The 22,047-nt window shown below is 37.5% G+C and overlaps 4 protein-coding genes across 4 annotated transcripts; all 4 read left to right on the top strand.

Annotated features, from left to right (window-relative positions):
• Positions 1-3,570: 3,570 nt before the first annotated feature.
• On the top strand, positions 3,571-9,027 carry LOC131644853 (protein STICHEL-like 3). The gene is made up of 7 exons (XM_058915463.1): positions 3,571-6,433; positions 6,512-6,731; positions 6,926-7,444; positions 7,551-8,022; positions 8,138-8,201; positions 8,303-8,391; positions 8,848-9,027. Exons 1-7 carry the CDS (start codon positions 4,349-4,351, stop codon positions 8,882-8,884), a joined length of 3,486 nt encoding a protein of 1,161 aa, XP_058771446.1. The 5' UTR covers positions 3,571-4,348; the 3' UTR covers positions 8,885-9,027.
• A 105-nt stretch (positions 9,028-9,132) lies between these two features.
• LOC131644854 (fasciclin-like arabinogalactan protein 12) lies at positions 9,133-10,184 on the top strand. Its single transcript, XM_058915464.1, has one exon. The coding sequence runs from the start codon at positions 9,158-9,160 to the stop codon at positions 9,995-9,997; it is 840 nt and encodes a 279-aa protein (XP_058771447.1). The 5' UTR covers positions 9,133-9,157; the 3' UTR covers positions 9,998-10,184.
• Positions 10,185-15,887: 5,703 nt separating this feature from the next.
• On the top strand, positions 15,888-17,053 carry LOC131622291 (fasciclin-like arabinogalactan protein 12). Its single transcript, XM_058893318.1, has one exon. The coding sequence runs from the start codon at positions 16,012-16,014 to the stop codon at positions 16,840-16,842; it is 831 nt and encodes a 276-aa protein (XP_058749301.1). The 5' UTR covers positions 15,888-16,011; the 3' UTR covers positions 16,843-17,053.
• A 1,202-nt stretch (positions 17,054-18,255) lies between these two features.
• Positions 18,256-19,437, top strand: LOC131622282 (fasciclin-like arabinogalactan protein 11). Its single transcript, XM_058893309.1, has one exon. It carries the CDS (start codon positions 18,378-18,380, stop codon positions 19,266-19,268), a length of 891 nt encoding a protein of 296 aa, XP_058749292.1. The 5' UTR covers positions 18,256-18,377; the 3' UTR covers positions 19,269-19,437.
• The last annotated feature ends 2,610 nt before the right edge of the window (positions 19,438-22,047 follow it).

The following is a 22,047-nucleotide window of genomic DNA, read 5'->3' as shown; positions in this document are numbered from 1 at the left end:
TTCTAAATCTTGTTGTTTTTTTGCCTCCAAATAATTGTGACAAAAAGAGAACAATTCTGACAAGACAAATTTTGAATGTTGTTAAAAAAGTCATAGTAGCATAAATCTCATAAGTTTATTTTTTTCATACTGATGATGCTAAAAATTTTCCTTCCTTCTCCTACCGATCTTGGATGGTAGTTCAAAGTACTTTCTTGTAACAAGGATCGTCTGACATCGAGAATGCTACCAATAACATCTCTATCATGTTGTGTAGTATTGCGACTTAAAAAAAATCTAAAACTTTTGATAGTTAATTATTTGACCATATGTTGCCTCATATGTTTCAAGAATATTTCTCATGGTCATGGCTAAATGACTATTGGCCTTGAATAAAAAGCATCCATATGAAAATAACATGTTAGAAATAATGGGTGTACTACGACAAATATTGACTCTATGAATGTCTCATCTAACTTATACTTTTTCTAAAGAGAGCTAAAATCTCTTCCACACAATTAATAAAGAGAAATGGAGAAATGTAGTCTCCTTCTCACAAGCCACTTCTAGGTGTCAAGGGTCCCAGATGATAAGAGAATTATCAACAGATTCAACATGATATAAGAAATTTTTTGGTTTGAGAATTCCATTTTGATCATCATTACACGACGGTACTCTTAGCCAATATGATCATACACCTTATTAATGTTAATTTTGAGAGCAATATCACCAAATTTCCCTTTGATTTTGGATTTAATATAATGAATAATTTTTATGGAGGCTACGACATTATCCAAAATAGATCTATATGGCATAAAAGTTGACTGGTTAACATATTAAAAAGCACTTTCAAAACCAAATTGTATATCACATTAAACAGAGTAATGGGCGCCAAATTCTCGTAGTGTGTTGCTCATCAACTTCAGAAATAAAAGCATTAGTCAAATTAAGATCGGAGGGAAAGATACATGTCACTAAACAAGTACGATAACCTTGAAAGATTTCGTGTCCATACAACAGACAAAAGTTTTAATAGAAATCCGGATTAAAACCAACTATGAAAAACATTACATACGAAATTTCTCGAAATTGATACGAGTTCAATATTATCTTTGAAAAAAATAAATTGATTGATGCCCTTAATAATCGGGGTTGTAATATTATTTATAAATGTTTCTTTTGAAACTTTGAAATTGATTTCTATGTCACATATTAAGCTTTTCCATAATATCTTGTTGACCATAAGAAGTCCAATGATCAATAACGAAATTATAAATCTCAGCTTTCATTAGCTAAGCATTTTAAATATATTTATTTTTTAAGGTGTAAACAACTTTATAACTTGCTAATTTGATGATGTCTAAAATGAATATGGTATAAAGTTGATGGGAATTAAGTGAAAAGACCGTGACCTAATATTTTTTTTTTCCATTCCTAATTATTTCATTCATAGCATTCATAGGCAACATGGAAGGTAAATAACACCGTTAGCTTTTGTTGTGATGTCATGGTTCAATTGATCAAAATTTGGACACTTTTTCTCAAAACAACAGTAATAGAAATTAAACATTTTCTTGCAAAAAAAATCTTATTTACTATGTGATTTTTTTTTTAATTTTCAAAATATGTATTTATTTTAGTTTTTAAATATTCAGATATGAACCTCTTATAATCAATAATTATAGCAAAAATAAGATAAAATACTAATTAAATGTAAGAGTGACAAACTGACTTGTCTGTTTCGTTTAAGCTCATTTTTGAAAATTTGGAAGAAAAAAAATAGAACGTAATAGGGAGACTTCATTGAAGGTACAAACCTAAAATATTGTCAACCCGGTAAAAAATGAGTGCAAGGTGGGACGGATTATGAACATTACACATTTTAATTTTGAAAATTGCAAATTTTTTTTGAATACTCGTGCTTGTAAAAGTTTAAAAGAAAAGAGTAAGGCGGAATGAACATATTAAAAGATACAAAATCAGAATTTTGATTTGTCAAAAAAAAAAGTCGAACAAACCAATCACTTTTTACCACCTTAGTTAAATGTAATTCACTACTTTAAAAGTAATATATTTAACATTTTCACCGTTTTCAAGCAAAGCATATAATTATTTATAATATAAGAGTTTATTAACATTTTTGTTATAACAACTAAAATTAACACAAATTTTAAAAATAAAAATAAAAAATCTTTTCTTAAATAGGATAATATTTAGAACGTGTTCGAAAGAGTCTAATCTAATACTAAAAAAGCACGAGAAAGAAATGTACAACTACAAAACAAAGAACAGCATAGAATTTCAACGGGACAGGTTTCATTGGCCCCCTCCCAATTCAAAATCCACAAACACCCAATGTTAACTACCCAATTGTTTAACTTTTTTTGTATCTTATTTTTTATAGTTCTTTTATCTTATTATTAATTTAGTAAAATATGTTTCAAAATAAATAACTTTTAATTGAATGCATTATTAAAATAAAATATATTTTAAAAAAATATTAATTAATAAATATCAATAGTTTATTTATATTAATATATAAATACAAATAACTATTATTATTGATAATTAAACTGTAAAATTTACACTCATTTATTAATATTATTTACAAAACTTTATGTATATATATATATTAAATTTATTAATCTATAATTATAAATAATTTATTTATAAAATATGAATTAAAAGGTAGTGCACTGAGAGTGTAAAATAATTTTACACTATCATCCAATAGAAAATCATAAAGGTGCCATGTCATTAAGTTTTTTTTAAATAAAAAAATGGTTTAATTGGATACATGGGTGGTGATTGGTTGACAGTGTAAAAATATTTTACACTGTCAGTGCATCACCCCTTTTCTCATAAAATATTTAAAATACTGCTCTAAAAGATCATGAACCACAATCAATGGTTCATATGCATCTAAATATATATGTTATAATATTATAATATTTTTATATTAATATTGACTATCTTTTAGTATCAGTTAAAATATTGTAAATATTTTATATAATTTTATACAATTAAATAAAAACAAAAATAATTTTAAAATTTTGTAATTATAAATTTTTTTCCTAGAGGGAAACAACAAAATTTACATTTAAAAAAAAAGAGAAACTATAGTTTTGAAAGTACACTCTTCCTATAAAATATCAAATGATGTTTTAAAATTACTAGTATCAATATTATTTTTAATATCCATTATATATTATTTATCTTATTTTAATCCACATTTGTGTCTGATAAAAAGTTAACTTTTCCCATTTAAAACTATTTTTATAAAAAATATTAATCCAATCGAGTCTATCCAAATAAACATGTTTTTCATCAATTTGATTCATTTTAAATTTCCTAATTTTTTATAGAATAACTAAATTAAATTAAATATTTTTTATTTTCATTTTCAAAACGGAATCACCATCATTACACCTCTATCCACGTGAGAGTGTACTAAAAAACAGTCAAAATATTCAACAACCCATTTTATTTTTATAGAAAAAAGGAAAAAAATATATTAATTAAAAAAATATATTTTTACTATTTGCATGCTTAGCATATGGACACACCGCTTTATTAGCAGTGTGTCCTCTGTACCCAAAATTATGTCTCAAACAACAACAACGGATCTTACAGCCCCATAACATCACCCCCTTCACCCTCTCACCACTTCTTTCTCTCTCCTCTTTCTCTCTCTAACCATCCATGGTTTTTTGAACTTCAACTATCGTTTTCTACCCTCGTGAACTGCATGTGAACCTTGTTGGAACTCTGAGATCTAACGGTACCACCTTTTCTTTTCTCTTCTCATTCACCTGATTCAACTGTTTTTGCCTTCAACAACCTTTTCTTTTGTCCCCTTTACAAATGCTGTTGTTACTTACTTCACGACTCTCCATTAACTTTAGCTACTTCGGTTACAGTTAGCTTTGAAATAATGGAGTCTTCTCTTTTTCTTTTCTCTTTGCTTCTTTTAACTTAAAATTCCTGTCTTGCTTTGGAGTAGTAGCCGAAGCTGAAGCGGCACTCTGGTTTGGACTATAAAGTTTGTTTTTTTTTGGAGTTTGTTTGGTTCAATGGGTTTTATGAAGTATTGGGTGGTTTATGTTTAGTTTTATGGTGATTATTGATGGGTTGAATCTTGGTGGGTCTGTGTTTGGATAATTGACTATGAGAGTCGCTGTTTCTGTTTTGGTGAGTAATTAATAGGTGTTTTGAATTGAGCATTTTGTTATTATTTGTTGTTATTACCATAATTGTGAAGTACTATTGGTATATTTGGCATAGCTGTAAGAAAAAAAATGAGATATTTTGTGATTTGTTTCATTAGTTTAGAGGAAATTCTGGTGTTAGTAGGGTTGGTGTTCTGATAATGACTAGGGCTATTCGGAATAGGGTACTGAAAGACGCTAATGGTGATATTAGTGATCATTTACGGAACCATATTCATTTAACAAATTGTATTCACTTGAAGAACCATATGCATAAAAACAGTCCAATAATTGCTGATAGGTCTATTATGAGAGACCTTGTTGTGCTTCAAAGATCGCGGTCTCTTCGGGATCCTTCTGCGAGTCCTCCGTCGTGGCATTCTCCTTCTGTGGTTGACTTGCTTTTTAAAAGAGGAGAAAATGATGGTGTGAATCAAGGGGGGAGAAGGTCGGTGGGTGTTGATAGTCGGAAGGAAGGTAGGAGGTTGTCTGGAATTGGAAACTCGCCACCGGTGGTGAGTAAAGGTACGGCAAGAGTTGCTCCGGGTGAGGCTAGTAAGGGTAATGATGCAGTGCCCGCGGTAACTAGTGAACGAAGTAGTAGGAGTGGGATCGGGGATGGGAGGAGAGTTGGGAGAGAAGAATCTGGGAGGAAGAGTAATAGGCCTGATTATTTGGCAGTTATCAGTCAAGAGCAACTTCTTGATGAGGCCGGCATAAGTTTGGCTGAAGATATTGTTTCGAGGCACTCTCAATCTTTGGAGAGAAAGAGTAGACAGCGGGGAAAGAATGCTCGAGAAGTTAAGACTCTTTCTGAACAGCTGAATGATGTTCCTTTGGAAAGTGATGATTTAGCATCATCGAACATTCATTTTCGGGCAAGGTTTCCGAGACAAGAGAAAATTGTTGAGGCACAACAAGCCAGCATGCGCAGTCATGGAAATGGAATGAATAGGACAAAAAGGCGCAAATTCCGAAGTGCGAGGAGAGCTCGGGTTGCTACAACGTCAAGAGATATTGGAGCCGAGAATGAATTGTCTGTGGCTTCAAACTCATTCGCCGAGGGTTCAACTCACCAGAAATATCACTCGGAGGAGGTCAATGATTATGCAAATGATAATGTTACTAGAGCACCCAAAAATGGGTGTGGCATGCCTTGGAATTGGTCCAGAATTCATCATAGAGGTAAATCTTTCCTTGACATTGCTGGAAGAAGTTTGTCCTGTGGTTTATCTGACTCAAGGTTAAAGAAAGGGACGTCTTTAGCTTCAAATGGACGAAATATTTCTGTGATGCCTGTGGCAGCTGACGGCTCTAGCTCATGTACTAACTCTGAAGCAGAGGCACTACCTTTACTGGTTGACGCATCTGGATCTCATGGAAGCACGGAAAATGCTTGTTGGGGCCGTGATTACTCAGGCGAACTATGTATTTATGGCGACAATTTATTGAAACAAGATATCGATTCTGATCTTGCTTCTGAAGCTAGATCTGGTAGCCAACATAATAAGTTGAGACGGAATCATCGTAGTAGACACCAAAGTTTAACTCAAAAGTATATTCCACGAACCTTCAGAGATATCGTTGGACAGAATTTAGTGGCACAAGCTCTTTCGAATGCAGTGATGAGACGGAAAGTTGGATTGCTGTATGTGTTCTATGGTCCCCATGGCACCGGGAAAACTTCCTGTGCTCGCATATTTGCAAGAGCTTTGAATTGTAGTTCGATAGAACACCCAAAACCTTGTGGCTTTTGCAATTATTGCGTAGCACATGATATGGGAAAGAGTAGAAATATCAAGGAAGTTGGTCCAGTCAGTAATTTTGACTTTGAGAACATCATGGATCTACTCGATAATATGACTGTTTCCCATCTTCCGTCGCAGTACAGAGTGTTTATTTTCGATGATTGTGATACTCTATCGGCTGATTGTTGGAATGCTATATCCAAGGTCATTGATCGAGCTCTTAGACGTGTGGTTTTTATCCTTGTCAGTACTAGTCTTGATGTCTTGCCTCATATAATAATATCTAGGTGTCAAAAATTCTTTTTCCCAAAGTTGAAGGATTCGGATATTGTAAATACACTGCAGTGGATTGCAACCAAAGAAGGTCTCGATATTGATAAGGATGCCCTGAAACTCATCGCATCAAGGTCCGACGGATCGTTGAGAGACGCCGAGATGACACTTGAACAACTTAGTTTGCTTGGGCAGAGAATTTCCGTTCCTCTTGTTCAAGAATTGGTAAGTTGTTTATTTTTGATCTGTTTCCTCTTCCGACCACTTGATTCTGTTGTAAATTGCTAAAAATCGTATCTTCAGGTAGGGCTTATCTCTGATGAAAAGTTGGTGGATCTGCTTGATTTGGCATTATCTGCGGACACGGTAAACACTGTAAAAAATTTGAGAGTGATAATGGAAGCAGGAGTTGAACCATTAGCTTTGATGTCACAGCTTGCCACAGTAATTACAGATATACTTGCTGGGACCTATGATTTCGCTAAAGAAAGGCGAAGAAGGAAGTTCTTCCGAAGACAACCATGTGAGTCAAAACTCTCTCTCTTATAGATAGTTTACTAATTTTTCAGAGGTGTCGGTACTACAGAGGTTTCTAACCTTATGGTTTTATATTTCTGTCAATGTAGAGATTCGAGAGCCTTAATTTGGTTTCATTATTGATGAATACAACTTTTATTATTTCCTTTCACTAATCGATGATAATGATTTCTGTCTCAGTGTTGAAAGAAGACATGGAAAAGCTTCGTCAAGCTCTGAAAACTTTATCTGAGGCGGAGAAGCAGTTAAGAATGTCTAATGACAAGCTAACCTGGTTGACAGCTGCGTTGCTTCAACTAGCTCCTGACCAGCAATACGGGTTACCGACTTCATCTGATAATAGTTTCCACCATAGTCCCTTCGCTCTAAATAATGGAAATGTAAAAGAAGCTACTAGAAACACCGGAAATCCTGTTGAAATTCCTAACAGAACAAGACGAAAATCAATGGATGCTAGAACGGAAAATTCGAACGCTGGAAATTCAACAGATAGAAGACATAGCGTTTCTGGTTTCGCTCCTCAACATACTTGTTCACATTCGACTGATAAGACTAGGATAAATGAAAGGCAGAATTTGGATAAAAACCGCAAAGAAATCGAAGAGATATGGTTAGAGGTGCTAGAGAGGATTAACTATTCTGGTCTCAAAGAGTTTTTGTATAAAGCAGGAAAGCTGATCTTCATTAGTTTCGGGGCAGGTGAGCACGATCATATCTTCACTATTTTTGTTTAAACAACGTAACTAATAATTTTTTGTAGCAATTTAGTTAGATTCTAACGGTAGTGTGATCCTTTATTGTTCAGCTCCAACTGTGCAACTAATGTTTAACTCTCAACTTTCAAAATCCACGGCTGAGAAGTTCACTGGTTTCATCTTACAAGCATTTGAATCTGTCCTCGGATCTTCCGTAACCATAGAAATTAGATGTGAATCGAATGAAGATGCAGACTCGCCTCTTGTATTGCCTGCTATCAATGACGGTACATCTCAGATACGAGACTTAATTGATGTGGGCACTGAGAAGAGAAGGGGTGAAATTGTAGAAGAAGACGAAGAAGCCTCTCATATGGAGCACAAGAATATTGGGCAGCAGGGTATGGGACAAGTGTCAACGTCTCAAAAAACACCGAGTGTTGTGTCACATAGTCAAAGTCGAAGTCTTGTAAGAAGTAAGGTATCTCTTGCTCATGTAATCCAGCAGGCAGAAAGTCAACGAAGTGGATGGTCAAAACGCAAAGCAGTTTCTATTGCTGAAAAGCTCGAACAAGAGAATCTGTATGTTGTTGCTCCATCCTCCTCCTTTATTTCAACATAATCCCATTTCCGCAATACTGCAAGTAATGTTTCCGATATAACTGCCTATTGATTTTTAAAATTATTTACCATATAGGAGACTGGAGCCAAGATCAAGGAGCTTGCTAGGCTGGAGAGCATCTAGAGCAACTCGTCGGAAGGTGATTTGTTTTCTTATGTTAAACACGAGTTGCGGTTTGTTTTGCATTATTATTATTATATACTACGAGGACTATGCTGATGTAATTAATTGAATTTGCAGCTATCGCGCTTGAAAATACGAACTCGAAAAACACGCGCGTTGCTGAATCTTGTCTCATGCGGGCAATGTCTCTCCACAAAATCTCCCAGGTAGTTTTGGGATTCTTTCAAGTGTTAGGTTCATTCAGTAGTTCATTTGTATTACCCTACAGGGTTGAGCTTTTTTTCATCTTTCATTCAACTAAATAAAATCAGGTAGTTACATTTATATATCAGATGAAGTAAATGTAAGAATGTAGTTGTAGTAATTAATTCCATTTTAGTGATAAGATATTGCATATTTTTCCTTCCTAGCAAATTATTTGATGAAAATCTCAAACTATTGATTTAGATTATTTTCATTTATTGTTTATCAAGTCACCAATCTAGATCATTATATCAAGATCTAGCAGGTTAGCGAGTTGATTGGACGGTTTAGATCGTATCACTACGGCGATAGGTGTATATAAATTAAGTATCTTTATAACAGTATTCACCATAATAATATAAACAATTATATCAGGCTTAAATGTGTTTTTCATTGATTTGATTTCACATCTGTATCAGATCACAACCAACTTCTTATTTCTTCATGTTCAAGTAAGATTTGTGGCCACACTACAGCAGCAAAATCAAATCCCATTTTCAGTTACCTTTATTTTCCTTGATGTACCACCTTAATATCCCACAAGACAGATAAGATATACCCTCATAGTACTATTATTGCAAACTTTGCACCTAATTATCACTCACTATTACCATCTATAAATGTAATTCACTCCATTACATTTCCACACATCAAACAAACACTCATAGCAACAAAATCTTACCTATCATTTGCATATTTCCATAAACAGAAAAACTATCTAGAAAGAAGATGAAGCAAATCATCTTCTTTTCTGTCTTAGTACTATCTGCTCATATATTTTTCATCACTACTAAAGCTCAATCACCTGCAGCAGCACCTAAACCTCCAGCAAAACCTGCCCCTGCCACACCAGCTCCAGCTGCAGCACCAGCAAAACCATTAGTCCCTTCATTACCTCAATCACCCTCGTCTGATTCTTCGTCTGGTCAAGACATTATCAAAATCCTAAGGAAAGCTAAATCATTCAACACGCTGATCCGGTTGTTGAAAACCACACAAATCATTAACCAAATCAACGCGCAACTAGTAACAACAAAATCCGGCGGTTTAACCATTCTTGCACCTGATGATGGTGCTTTTTCGCAGCTCAAAGCTGGATACTTCAATTCTCTTGGTGAACGCCAACAGAAAGAACTTATACAGTTTCATGTTCTTCCTGTTTATGTCTCAAGCACAAACTTTGATTCACTAAGTAACCCTGTGCTCACTCTTGCTAGCGATAGCCCTTCTGGTTATCAAATGAATGTGACTGCTTATGGAAACAATGTGAATATTTCAACTGGTTCTGTTAATGCTACACTCACAGGGATTGTGTATTCTGATAAGACACTTGCTATATATCATGTTGATAAGGTGCTTGTTCCTCTGGATTTCTCTAAACCTAAAGCTCTAGCTCCTGCTCCTACTATAGCAAAAGCACCTAAGGGTGCTAAGGATTCATCTTCAGATGATGATCAGGGTGAGACAACTAAAGCTACTTCTGGTGCTATCAATTTGATTAGCCTTCATGGAACAATGTCTGTGTCTCTTTTTATTGGTTTAGTTGCAGCTATGACTATCCCCCGTTGATGAAGACCAATCCATTTGAAGGATTTATGTTATTTCTTTTATTATTTTATTTCTCCTATGTTCTTTCTTTCTTGTTTTTGTTTTGTATTGTCCTGGGAAGAGTGTTGTTTGTGTTTGAGAGATTGTGAAAGTGTAAGGCACTCTTGCCTGATTTTTTTAGTAAAAACAAAAACAGATTGTTATGAAAGTGTTTGTTAGAAATTAAACAAGTAAGTGCTTTCTAGAATGTGTAAGTTAGTCAAGATATACGAACCTTTTGAACTTAAGTGTGAGTGGTTTTAAATATGAGTGGTTAAGTCTCACATCGATTAGAAATGGAGAAAATCTTGAATATATAAGAGAAATGACCCATATATCCACTGCCTCAATTATCTTTAACAACACCTAAACTTGCCCCTATCACACTAGCTCCAGCAGCAGCACCAACAAAACCATTAGTCCCTTCACTACCTCAATCGCTATCCTTCAATTCTTTATCTGGTCAAGACATTATCAAAATCCTAAGAGAAGTTTGAGGTCTTCTTTCTCTTAAAATGATTAGTCTTTAAATATGAGTTATACTCTGATGTCACTTGTTGGACATCTAACTCCAAACACAAGATAAGGTGAGATGAGCCTAATCACTTGGCCTACTTTTGTCTCTGAAAATTCTTCTTAAGAGTTACCATTATCTTGAGAGCTTATAATAGGAGATGCCAACTAACCTCCTTTTACAAGGATATGAAGTTGAAAGACTAACTTTCAACGAAACAACAAAGTTTATCTTCCAGATCATATTTTGCACAGGATGACCTCGAACCAAGATGGAGTTTTATACTAGCTATCTTCTGAACCAAGATGGAGTTTTATATTGGCTATCCTCTCAACCGATATGGAGTTTTACACAGGCTGACCTCCAAACTGATATGAGATTTTACATGAGCTAATCTCGAATCAACAAAGTTTTTACACTCGACTGAACTTAGGAACCAAGATGAGATTTTACACGGGATAATCTCGAACTGACAGAGCTTTTAGACCGGGATGAGCTCAGAAAAATTTATTGAGATTTAATTTGATGATCTTTACGAATCAAAAAAGAACTTTTGTTGTAGACGAAACTCACGAACCAAACTGATACTTCCTAAGACAATCTCCAAGCCAAAAAAAAAGTTTTTCATGGTTTAGCTTGCAACCAAACAACTATTTACAGAAGATAATTTACTCAAAAGATAATACACTCTTGGATAAGTTATAGCTATGCCCTTACCTAAAACAATGATCCTCACTATGCACAAGAACACTCTTAAAGCACTAAGGAAAAATATATGTGAGAAAATGAGAGATTCATAGAAAAAGATAAGAAAGTGGGAAAGTAAGATCAAAGATCATTTTCTGAGTAATTTGAAATGATAGTGAGTCTATCTATTTACAGGCCAAAGAGTGATTCAAATTTGCAAATAATCCATGGGCATTCTCATAATCGATTATGCCAATAGATTATTACACATGAATAATCGATTGTTTAAGCCACAAATGAAAGGTTTAAATATTTAGCCGTTACTAATCTTTAAGATACTTGTTTCAATCGTTTATGAACATTATAATACAAAATAATCGATTATAATTTTAGGGATATCTGTTTATTTAGTTGTAAAACAATTCTTAACTGATCAAATAGTTCCCTAATCAATTAACTAGACCTTAAAAATATTTTTAGGTGGTTTAAACAAAATAAGTGAGACTTCTCAAAGGTTTTTAGTGTGTGTATGTGTGTGTGATTTTTCCTTAGTAATGTCAGAAACGCCCTTGTGTCAGAAACTTCAACTCTTCGAATCATTATCTTTGTCTTTAGCATCACACAAGAACTTTGAATCGTCTATCGGGATGAGATTTATGATGTCTTTAAGATGATTATCACCATCAGAGAGTTGAGAGGACAAACCATCGGAGAAGCTTGAAACAAAAGTCTTCCCTTGAACATCATTAGATGACAAAGATGACTTTAATAATACTTAACACCTCTTAATTTATATCACTCAGTTGACATTACACGACAACTAGATAAGAGAGATTATGGATCATAAGAAAGCCATAATCTACATTTTCACCTAAAATATTATTATTGGATCTTTTAAATTACAAAATGCTCAATTTCAACTCATTTTAAAACAAGTAAAATTACTAACTTAAACTTTTACCCACAAGAGATAAATTGTTTTATTTGTCTTTTATTTTTATTTTGAACAAAACAAGAGTATGACTATTTTATAGGTATATGTACAAAATTGATTGTCCACTAAACATTCCTCTTTTACAATTTTACTAATCCAAATATATCGAAAGTGAATTTCATATGACTCTCTAAGTAAAGAGACCTCTCACATAAATTTTGAAAATTTCTTTACCCACCTCCCTATGGGGGTCACCCCCAACGAAAACCCCACTTTACCCCTGCTTCGAAAATGCATTTCCGAAGTATTTTTTTTTTTAAAATTTTCTCAGACTTCGGAAGTGCATCTCCGAAAACACCAAAGGGGGAGTGTTTTCGGAGATGCACTTCCGAAAACACCTTTTTTCAAATTTTGGGGGGTTTCGGAAATGCATTTCCGAATTATGCAGAAACTATGTTTTTTTTTTTATGTTTTTCGAAACAGTCTTGTATTTTTAATTAAAGGAAAACGCCAAATAAAATAAGCGACATATAAACAAAAAATACTAATATGATAAATCAAATCCAAATAATATATACAAGCCGATCCAAATAGTAATAGTGTGCGAGAGATACAATCCGAAAACAAAAAAAAAAAAACCCGGACCCCTACTAGGTATGCCTAACCCTCTCTCCCTGGGACCTCCTCTGCCGCCTGTATGCCGCCGCACGACCCGCATCAGTGACGATCATCTCCATCACGGCGACTGCCTCTGGACTGCCCTATTGAACGAAACCTCGATCCAACGCGTCCCGCCCAAGCATCTCTATCCGCTTGCAGATCGGCAGGAGATCAATGGCGTGGTCATCCTCGGCCTGCTGGTTCTCCAGGATCTCCTTGTGTGCTGGCCTAGGAGCGCTGGGAGCGTTGGGTCTCAGCAGAGGATGTGACACCCGATAGAACCATGTGACATACCCCTCCACACTGTGCCAGTCCTGGGTGACCCGAATGTGACGATACTCCTTCGGTACCACATGACGCTCCCGATCCTCAAACATGCTAGTGAGCTGCACTCGGGTCACCGTGTCGGGAGCAGCCTCAAAAGGTGGCCTGGGTATCATCTATACATACCCAAACTGTCGCATGCACCGCTCAGGGAGATACCACACCATGGTGCTGGTCCCGCATGCCAACCAGTAGAATATAAAGATATGCCGTCAAAGGGGACAACATGAGTGTAGTCGCTGAATGGCCTCCAAGTGACGTCATCGTGCATCGTGCGGTCGAGGTACCCACGGTATGGTCCCACTGCATTGTTCTCCCTCTGGAGAACGTATCTGGCGGCTCTGGGCATGGCGTCATCATACTCATGATCAAGGTGGAAGCCGTGGATGCGGGAGAAGTAAGAGATGATCCAGCTCTGAAACACAAACACGATAATGTATTAAAAATAAATACGAAACATAAATAAATACGAAACAATTAAAATGAAACGTACCGTAAGTAGTGTGCAGGATCCGGTCAACTGCCTCGTCCTCCAGTTGGAGGCCTCTTTCAGCTTCTGGTATAGGTATGCCAGAGTAGCTGCCCCCCATTTCCACTGGTGAATGGTAGTCAAGTCCATGAAGTAGCGGAGGTAGGTCACATCGACGTACCTTGCACTCTTGTCCACAAAGATTGCAGCGCCTACCACAAACATGTACCAGCACCGGAGAGCGCATCCACGGTGATAATGTGTAAATAGGTCGTCACCCGCATCCTCGGCTTCGGCCGCCGCCTCCAGGTGGTGCTCGAAATAAGTGCTCAGTATGGTGAACCGGATATGAGGCCCAGATGTCGTGATGCACTCATAGTCAGCAACTTCGGGCTCCATACCCAAATAGAGCGCCATCCACTCACTGGCTTCGATCCTCTGGATCCGGGAGTGGTGCAACAGCGCCCCCCTTGATCGGCAGGTGGAGAAGACACTGCACATCATGCAAGGTGATCGTCATCTCCCCAACTGGTAAGTGGAAAGAAGACGTCTCCCTGTGCCACCGCTCCATAAAGCCCCCCTGCATGCCGTGTCTGATGGTGATATACCCCGTCATGCAGAGCCCACTAAGCCCTAAAGCTCTCACCGCGTCGTTAAACCACTCAGCAGTTGGTTTAAACAGACTGAAAACCTTCCGGGAGTGGTCACCATTTTCAAAGGCTCTTTCTCCTGTTACAAAAAAAACAAATAAAAAAGTATGTTAAATAGACCGTTAAGAAAATATTGAATAAACGGCTAAATTATAAACGGTTAAATAATATAGTCGGACAAATTATAAAAAATACCTCTCCCTCCCAGATACGCCGAGCAACGTGCTCGTGGTAGGTAATCAGCACGAAAGTGTCACTAGGCCCTCCTGGGTAGCCCTCCTCCTACTCCTCCTCCTCCCCGTGTGGAGGGTCAACATCCGGTACCTCCTCCGCCTCGTGGTATGTCACTGCCTCCTCCTCCGCCTCCTCCTCCTCTCGCTGGCGGGAAGAAGATACCCGAGCCAGACGACTCCTCGATCCAGATGTAGAGGTACCCTCGTCCATCTCCACGGGAACTCGCACACGTCGTCCCCAGCCCTGCCGCCGTCCCTGGGTCGACGCCAGCTGCGCCGCCGCCCGCTCGCGTCTAGCCGACGCAGTCTGGGTCTCTCTACCCTGTCTGATGCGTGCTTGGTTGCCTGACATGTTCCTGAAAACAATTGAAATCGATTAATATGCGAGACAACAGAAAAAACTAAAAAAATGCATTTCTGATACACTTCGGAAGTTCATTTCCGAAATTGGGAATGGAGGTGTTTTCGAAAATGAACTTCCGAAACATCCCTGCGATGAAGTTTTCTGCAACTTCCATGGCAGACCCCAAAACCCTAAATTAAAACTACTTTTATTCATTGTAAACAACCTAAATAGCAGTACCAACCTACCTTAATGTGATTTTTGCAATTTCTAAACACCCTAATAGAGATATGAATAATGGATCTAAAAATTGAAAAAATTTGATAAACTTACCACTAATAGAGTTTGAGATGATTTAGGTTGAGATTGGAAGAAGATTTTGGCAATCTCTGATACTTCACACTTGCTTTTGCAGAAAACTTGAAGAGAGGCTGAGTTTGGAAGAAGATTAGGGTAAAATGAATGGGGGATGGGGGCTGTTTTGCTAAATCTGCAAAACGCGCAGTATTTCGGAAATGAACTTCCGAAATGGTGTTTTCGAAAATGCATTTCCGAAATAAGACAAATTTTGAAAAAAAAAGGCGCTTTCGGAGATGCATCTCCGAAAACACCTTTTTCTTGCATTTTGGAAATGCATTTCCGAAGTCAGGGGTATATATGGTTTTTCACCAGAGGTGACCTAGAAGGTTGAAAGGTGGACAAAGAAATTCTCTAAATTTTTATGAATACAAAATATACTCATAAACTAGTATCTTTAACTTTTTTGAGTGGATTTTTTTTAGTAGAAAAATGTGTTTTTATCTTGTGTCATATTTTTGTTTTTATTTGTATATTGATTTTACAAAAGTTTGTGGCCACACTACAGCAGCAAAATCAAATCCCATATTCATTTTCAGTCACCTTTATTTTGTTTGATGTACCACCTTAATCTCCAACAAGACATATAAGCTATACCCTCATATCATACTTCTATTATTGCTTATCTTCATACCTTCATATTGCAAAAACCTTTCACCTAATCATCCCTCACTAGTAGCATCTATAAAACCACTCTCTAATATTACACTTCCACAAACCAAATACTACGCATAGCATTAAAATCTTATATATCTATCATTATCACCTTTCCAAAACAATCAAAACTATCTAATATAACTTCCAAATTCAATCACTAATAAGAAGATGAAGCAAATCATCTTCTTTTCTGTCTTAGTACTATCTGCTCATATATTTTTCATCAATACTTCAGCTCAATCACCAGCAGCAGCACCTAAACCTCCAGCAAAACCTGCCCCTGCCACACCAGCTCCAGCAGCAGCACCAGCAAAACCATTAGTCCCTTCATTACCTCAATCACCCTCCTCCGATTCTTCGTCCGGTCAAGACATTATCAAAATCCTAAGGAAAGCTAAATCATTCAACACCCTAATCCGCTTGCTCAAAACCACGCAAATCATCAACCAAATCAATGCGCAGCTGGTCACAACAAAATCCGGCGGTTTAACCATTCTTGCACCAGACGACGGTGCTTTTTCGCAGCTCAAAGCCGGATACTTCAATTCCCTCGGCGAACGCCAACAGAAAGAACTGATACAGTTTCATGTTCTTCCTGTTTATGTTTCCAGCTCAAATTTTGATTCACTAAGTAACCCTGTGCTCACTCTTGCAAGTGATAGTCCTTCTGGTTATCAGATGAATGTGACTGCTTATGGAAACAATGTGAATATTTCAACCGGATCTGTTAATGCTACACTCACAGGGATTGTATATTCTGATAAGACACTTGCTATATATCATGTTGATAAGGTGCTTGTTCCTCTGGATTTCTCTAAGCCTAAAGCTCTAGCTCCGGCTCCTACTATAGCAAAAGCACCTAAGGGTGCTAAGGATTCATCTTCAGATGATGATCAGGGTGCGACAACTAAGGCTACTTCTGGTGCTAACATTTTGATTGGCTTTCATGGAACAATGTTTGTGTCCCTTTTTGTTGCTGCACTAGCCATGATCAGTTGATGAAGAGTAAATCATTTGAAGGCTGTTTTGTTTTTTGAATTTCTTGGTTTCGTTTTTTGTATTGTCATGGGAAGATTGTTGTTTGAGAGCTTGTGATGTGTGAACACTTTTCTGATTTTGTTCATGTAAAAACCGAAAAATATTGTTTTGGTGAAAGAAATTTTATTTGACAAACTATAATCTTCATTGTAAACATTTATAATTGATTATTATCACTTTTAAATAGACATTATAGTGAAAACATTATTCTTAAGAGGTGAAGTCTCAATCCAATAGGTGATCCTCAATCTGGCAGCCAATTTTTGAAATGCCACACTTTCTTTTCCTTCTCTATAACTATTTTGTGCTTTATCTTGCACATTGCAATTACTTGATGAATCAAAGTCTCACATCTATGAATGAATGAGTAGAATGTTGGATTTATAAGAGAGGTTGTATATCTAATGTCTAAACATTTTGGATAAATATGTGATGTTTCTCGTTGAGATGCGGGAGCCGGATCAACCGAGCATTCCAATGCATTAAGAACTAAATTGCAAACAACAAAACAATATGTGTCTGCGCAGCTCGGCCAAGTGTGACTAAGCCTGCTTCTACAGACTACGCTTCTCAGTTGACTCATACTCAACAATAGGGTCTCAGAATTGAAGGCAATGGAAACTCATCCGACATATTGGCGACTGTCCTCATGTCACTCAACTCCAATGCAGAAAAATATAAAGAAAATAGTCTTAACTGATATTAAAATTTTAGAATACTGCATTAGAGTTGCTTTTATTAGGGAAAGAAAGAAGCAAATCATGTGAAAATACCCTACAAAATAGCATAAGTTTCATCCTGCAGAGAAAATATTACATTGAATAGAATCAAGTTATCTTTGTTTTATGGAAAATAGTTGCACATCTTCATTTGTTCTTTTACAGCCATAATTGAACATCAAAAATGAAAATTACACTGTTATTCATAAAAAATGAATCATATTATTTCACAGTTTACTGAGTAACATCTGATATGAGATTATGGTGGGTCCAATGTTTGCTTCTTCGCTCCTCAGTCTTTATTAATAACTCTTTGTCAGACAACGATAGGAAGATAAATTATAAGCTGATTATTTCCTCTTCTTTCTGGCAGATGGAAAACCTCAACCTCTTACAGATCAAAAGCCCATTTTCCTACCACATTTTCACATATCCTCACCATCAAATAATTGATATTATAACTCTATGATGTGATAAAACCAAAAAAATTCATGTATACACATTTTAATCTACCTGCAACCCTTTAATAATTATATAACTCCACTGTCAAATCTCACTTCTCACAACTAATTCATCAATCATATGATATGATATGATGAAAAAGTTATAACTTCCAATGTTCTTTCCAACTAATCTCAACCAAACCTTGCACCTATTATCATCCTCAATAAAAGCCAATCCTTTCTCCTTCATTCCTCACACCAAGACACAAATAAACTTCTATCAAGTAGTAATTCCAAACTGTCATACACATTAATCTCATCTCAACATTCAACAATGAAGAAACAACAATTTCTTTTCTCTTCAATTCTACAACTACTAATAACTATCACCCTCTTCTACTCCACAACCACCTCAGCACAACTCTCACCAGTTCAACCTCCACAAGCATCAACACCAGCACCAGGTTTCAACACAGTTCCCCTTGTACCAGTTTCCCCAAGTGGAGCCCCCACCCCGATCGACATCATCCCCAAAACATCATCCATTGACATCATTCTAATTCTACAAAAAGCCAAACGATTCTCGGTTCTTATTCGCCTTCTCAAAACAACTCAGTTAATAAACCAACTCAACTCACAGCTAGTTACATCATCATCATCAGCCTCAGCATCAGATTCCAGCAACGCCGGTTTAACCCTTTTCGCACCAGAAGACAGTGCATTTTCAAAACTGAAACCAGGTTTCCTTAACTCTCTCAACGACAGACACAAAGTAGAACTGTTACAATTCCACACACTTTCCTCATTCATCTCCATCTCAAATTTCGACACGTTAACAAACCCGGTTCAAACACAAGCCGGGGACGATGCCAAAAGGCTACAACTCAATGTAACAACTTCCGGGGGTAGCCACGTTAGCCTAACAACTGGCGCGGTTAACGCCACTGTTACAGGAACCGTTTATGCAGATAATAAACTAGCTATATATCAGGTTGACAAGGTTCTTGTTCCTCTTGATCTTTTGCTTCCTGCTAAAGCTCCTGCACATGCACCGGTTTCTAAAGGAGGTTCGTCTAAGCCCGGTGATGGAAGCAAGTCATCGTTGTCGAAGGATGATGATGATGAAAACAAACACGTGCCTTCTGAAAATTCTTCTGGTGCTGGTTACTGTAGTGTGAAGGGAATGTGGCTGGCTTTTGTTGTTGGGGTGGTGTTTCTTGGTTGAGAAGCTATGCTATCAATTTGATGATAATAGTTTTGCTATGTATTGTTTCTAGTTTTGCTTTGTTTGGTTTGCATATATAGCATAGATTGAAAAAGTGTTTGGAAAATGGTATTGTATGATTTTTTTTTCTTCTAGTTTGCTAATGAATACAGTAGATATTTGTGGATAAGAATACCATTACCTTTCTTTTAACATATATTTTTTTTTTTTTTTTATTGACCCACGTGTTTCTAGTGACAGAAGCTCTAACCTCTCTCTAAAAACTTATCGTGTTTTCTCCCCTCCTCTACCCTGTTAGGGTTTTGCGCGGCGGTCTTTCACCTTCCAGTCTATCTGGTTTTTTCACTCCCAAATCCATTTTGGTTTTTCCCCCATCCGTTTTCTGGGGTGTCTCTTTGTAACCCTTGTGCGCTTCCAGATAGGGCTTCAGAAGGCCTCAAAGGAGATAGCAGTAGGTTTGGTTAAAGGAAAGAACATGTTGGAGATAGAAGCCATGGCGGAGTCGTTAGGGGCTGTAGACATTTCAAATGTGGGGGTGAAGGAAAAAATCACCAAAAAAGGGGAGTCAGGAAGGAAGAAGAAATGGATTAGGAGGCAAGTTGTTAGGAAGGGGATTGGCTCTATCGGAAAGAAGTCTGAGTTAGAAAGCGGGAAGAGGAATTTGGTGGACGTGATGATCCTTGATGGCACTATTGAGGAGTGTGGTAGCGGGGAGAAGAAGCTGAAGAAAACAGATGATGCAAGAGTAACATCCTTACCTGAACCAGAGGTGGTGTTGGAAGACCAACACCGCCTGAAACAATGAAAATATTAAGCTGGAACTGCAGGGGGTTAGGGAGTCCCCGTGCAGTTCGAGCCTTGTTAAGGCTCTTCCGTGTCGAAAATCCCGATGTGGTGTTTGTTATGGAATCGAGGTTAAAAAAAGGGGAAGTGGAAAGGGTTAAAATAAGGAGCGGTTGTGATTTCTGTTTTGCTGTGGATTGCAACGGGTTGGGGAAGGAAAGGGCAGGTGGACTCATTCTGTTTTGGAAAGAGGTGGTGCAAGTTAACATCACTTCTTTCTCTCTTAACCATATAGGAGGGGAGGTGATAGATGGTTTTGATAATCAGGTCTGGCATTTTAATGGTGTTTACGGTTTCCCAGAGGAACATAATAAGAGACGTACTTGGTCTTTAATTCAAGATCTTAGAAGTAGGGGAGGATCCAGAGCCATATTTTTTGGAGAATTGAATGATGTGGTGGTGGATAGTGAGAAATTAGGAGGTAACTCCAGAAAGATGTCTCAGCTGTCGCATGGAAGACATACTCTGGATGCGTGCGGGCTCCTGGACCTTGGTTTTGAGGGGCATAAATTTACATGGACAAATAGGAGGAGAGGGGAAGAAAATATCCAATGTCGTCTCGACAGATGTGTGGCTACAGAGGAGTTCATACACAGATTCTCGCCGATAAAAGTTCACCACCTCTCTCGTTTTGGTTCCGACCACGCGGTTATCAAAATTGATTTGGAGTCGGACTTAGGTGAAAAAAGGAGGCGTAGGAGTCATATTTTCAGATTCGAAGAAGCATGGAGCCACGATGCTAAGTGTGAGTCTTTGATCAAAGAGTTGTGGGGTAGCCAAAATGGACAGGTTGTGAATAAGCTGAATGGAATGCAGCGCCTTGGGGATTCTTTCAAAGAGTATAGAGTGGGGGCTATCAGTAAAGAACTAAAGAGATTGGAGAGTATGTTAAACAGTGGTGTGGAGTGGGATACTAACGAGGAGTCCAGATTGCGGTATAAGGCTTTGTTGGCTCAACGTAATAATTTGCTGAAAGTGGAGGAAGTTGTTTGGAGACAGAAGAGTAGAGCTCTTTGGCTGGAACATGGTGATAAAAACACAAAGTTATTCCACAAGAAAGCGGAACAAATAAGAAAGACGAACTCAATTTCAAAGCTAAAAGACAAAAACGGAGTTTGGCGTAGAGGGGAGGAACAATGTGAAAAGCTGTTAGTCAGTTACTTCACTGAGTTGTTTACTACGTCGCTGCCCACTAATATTTCGGAGGTTTGCTCGGTGGTAAAAGGTAAACTTAAACCTCATCACATCAGTTTGTGCGAAGAACGCTTTACAATAGGAGAGATTAGAGAGGCGTTGTTCCAGATGCATCCGCTAAAAGCGCCTAGCCCCGACGGACTTCCCACGCTCTTCTTCCAAAAGTATTGGAATCTTGTGGGTCCGGATGTGTGTAGTTTAGTTTTGGAGGTGTTGAACAATAATAGGGATCCGGGGGAAATCAACAGTACTCTCATTTCTCTTATCCCTAAATGCAAAAACCCCTCTTGTCCTAAGGATTTTAGACCGATAAGTCTGTGCAATGTGGTGATGAAGATCGTGACGAAATCCATCGCTAACCGCTTAAAACGATGCCTGCCCGAAATAGTTGATGAAGAACAAAGCGCTTTTGTTCAAGGGAGACTCATAACGGACAACGCACTTGTGGCGATGGAGTGTTTCCATTGGCTTAAAAAGAAGAAGAAAGGGAAGCGTGGGGTGATGGCTCTCAAACTCGATATGTCTAAGGCGTATGATCGGGTGGAGTGGCAGTTTGTTATTGGAGTTCTCTCCTCTATGGGTTTCCCCTCACACTTGGTGAATGTCATTCAACGCTGCATTTCGACGGTTTCCTACAAAGTTCTCTTGAATGGGCAGCCGTCGAATAGTTTCGTTCCCAGCAGGGGTCTCCGGCAAGGAGACCCTCTCTCACCTTATTTATTTATTTTGTGTGCAGATGTTT

The sequence above is a fragment of the Vicia villosa genome, linkage group LG1 (genome assembly GCF_029867415.1).
Source record: "Vicia villosa cultivar HV-30 ecotype Madison, WI linkage group LG1, Vvil1.0, whole genome shotgun sequence".
Lineage (NCBI taxonomy): Eukaryota > Viridiplantae > Streptophyta > Magnoliopsida > Fabales > Fabaceae > Vicia > Vicia villosa.
This window is presented reverse-complemented; position numbering and strand designations above follow the sequence as displayed.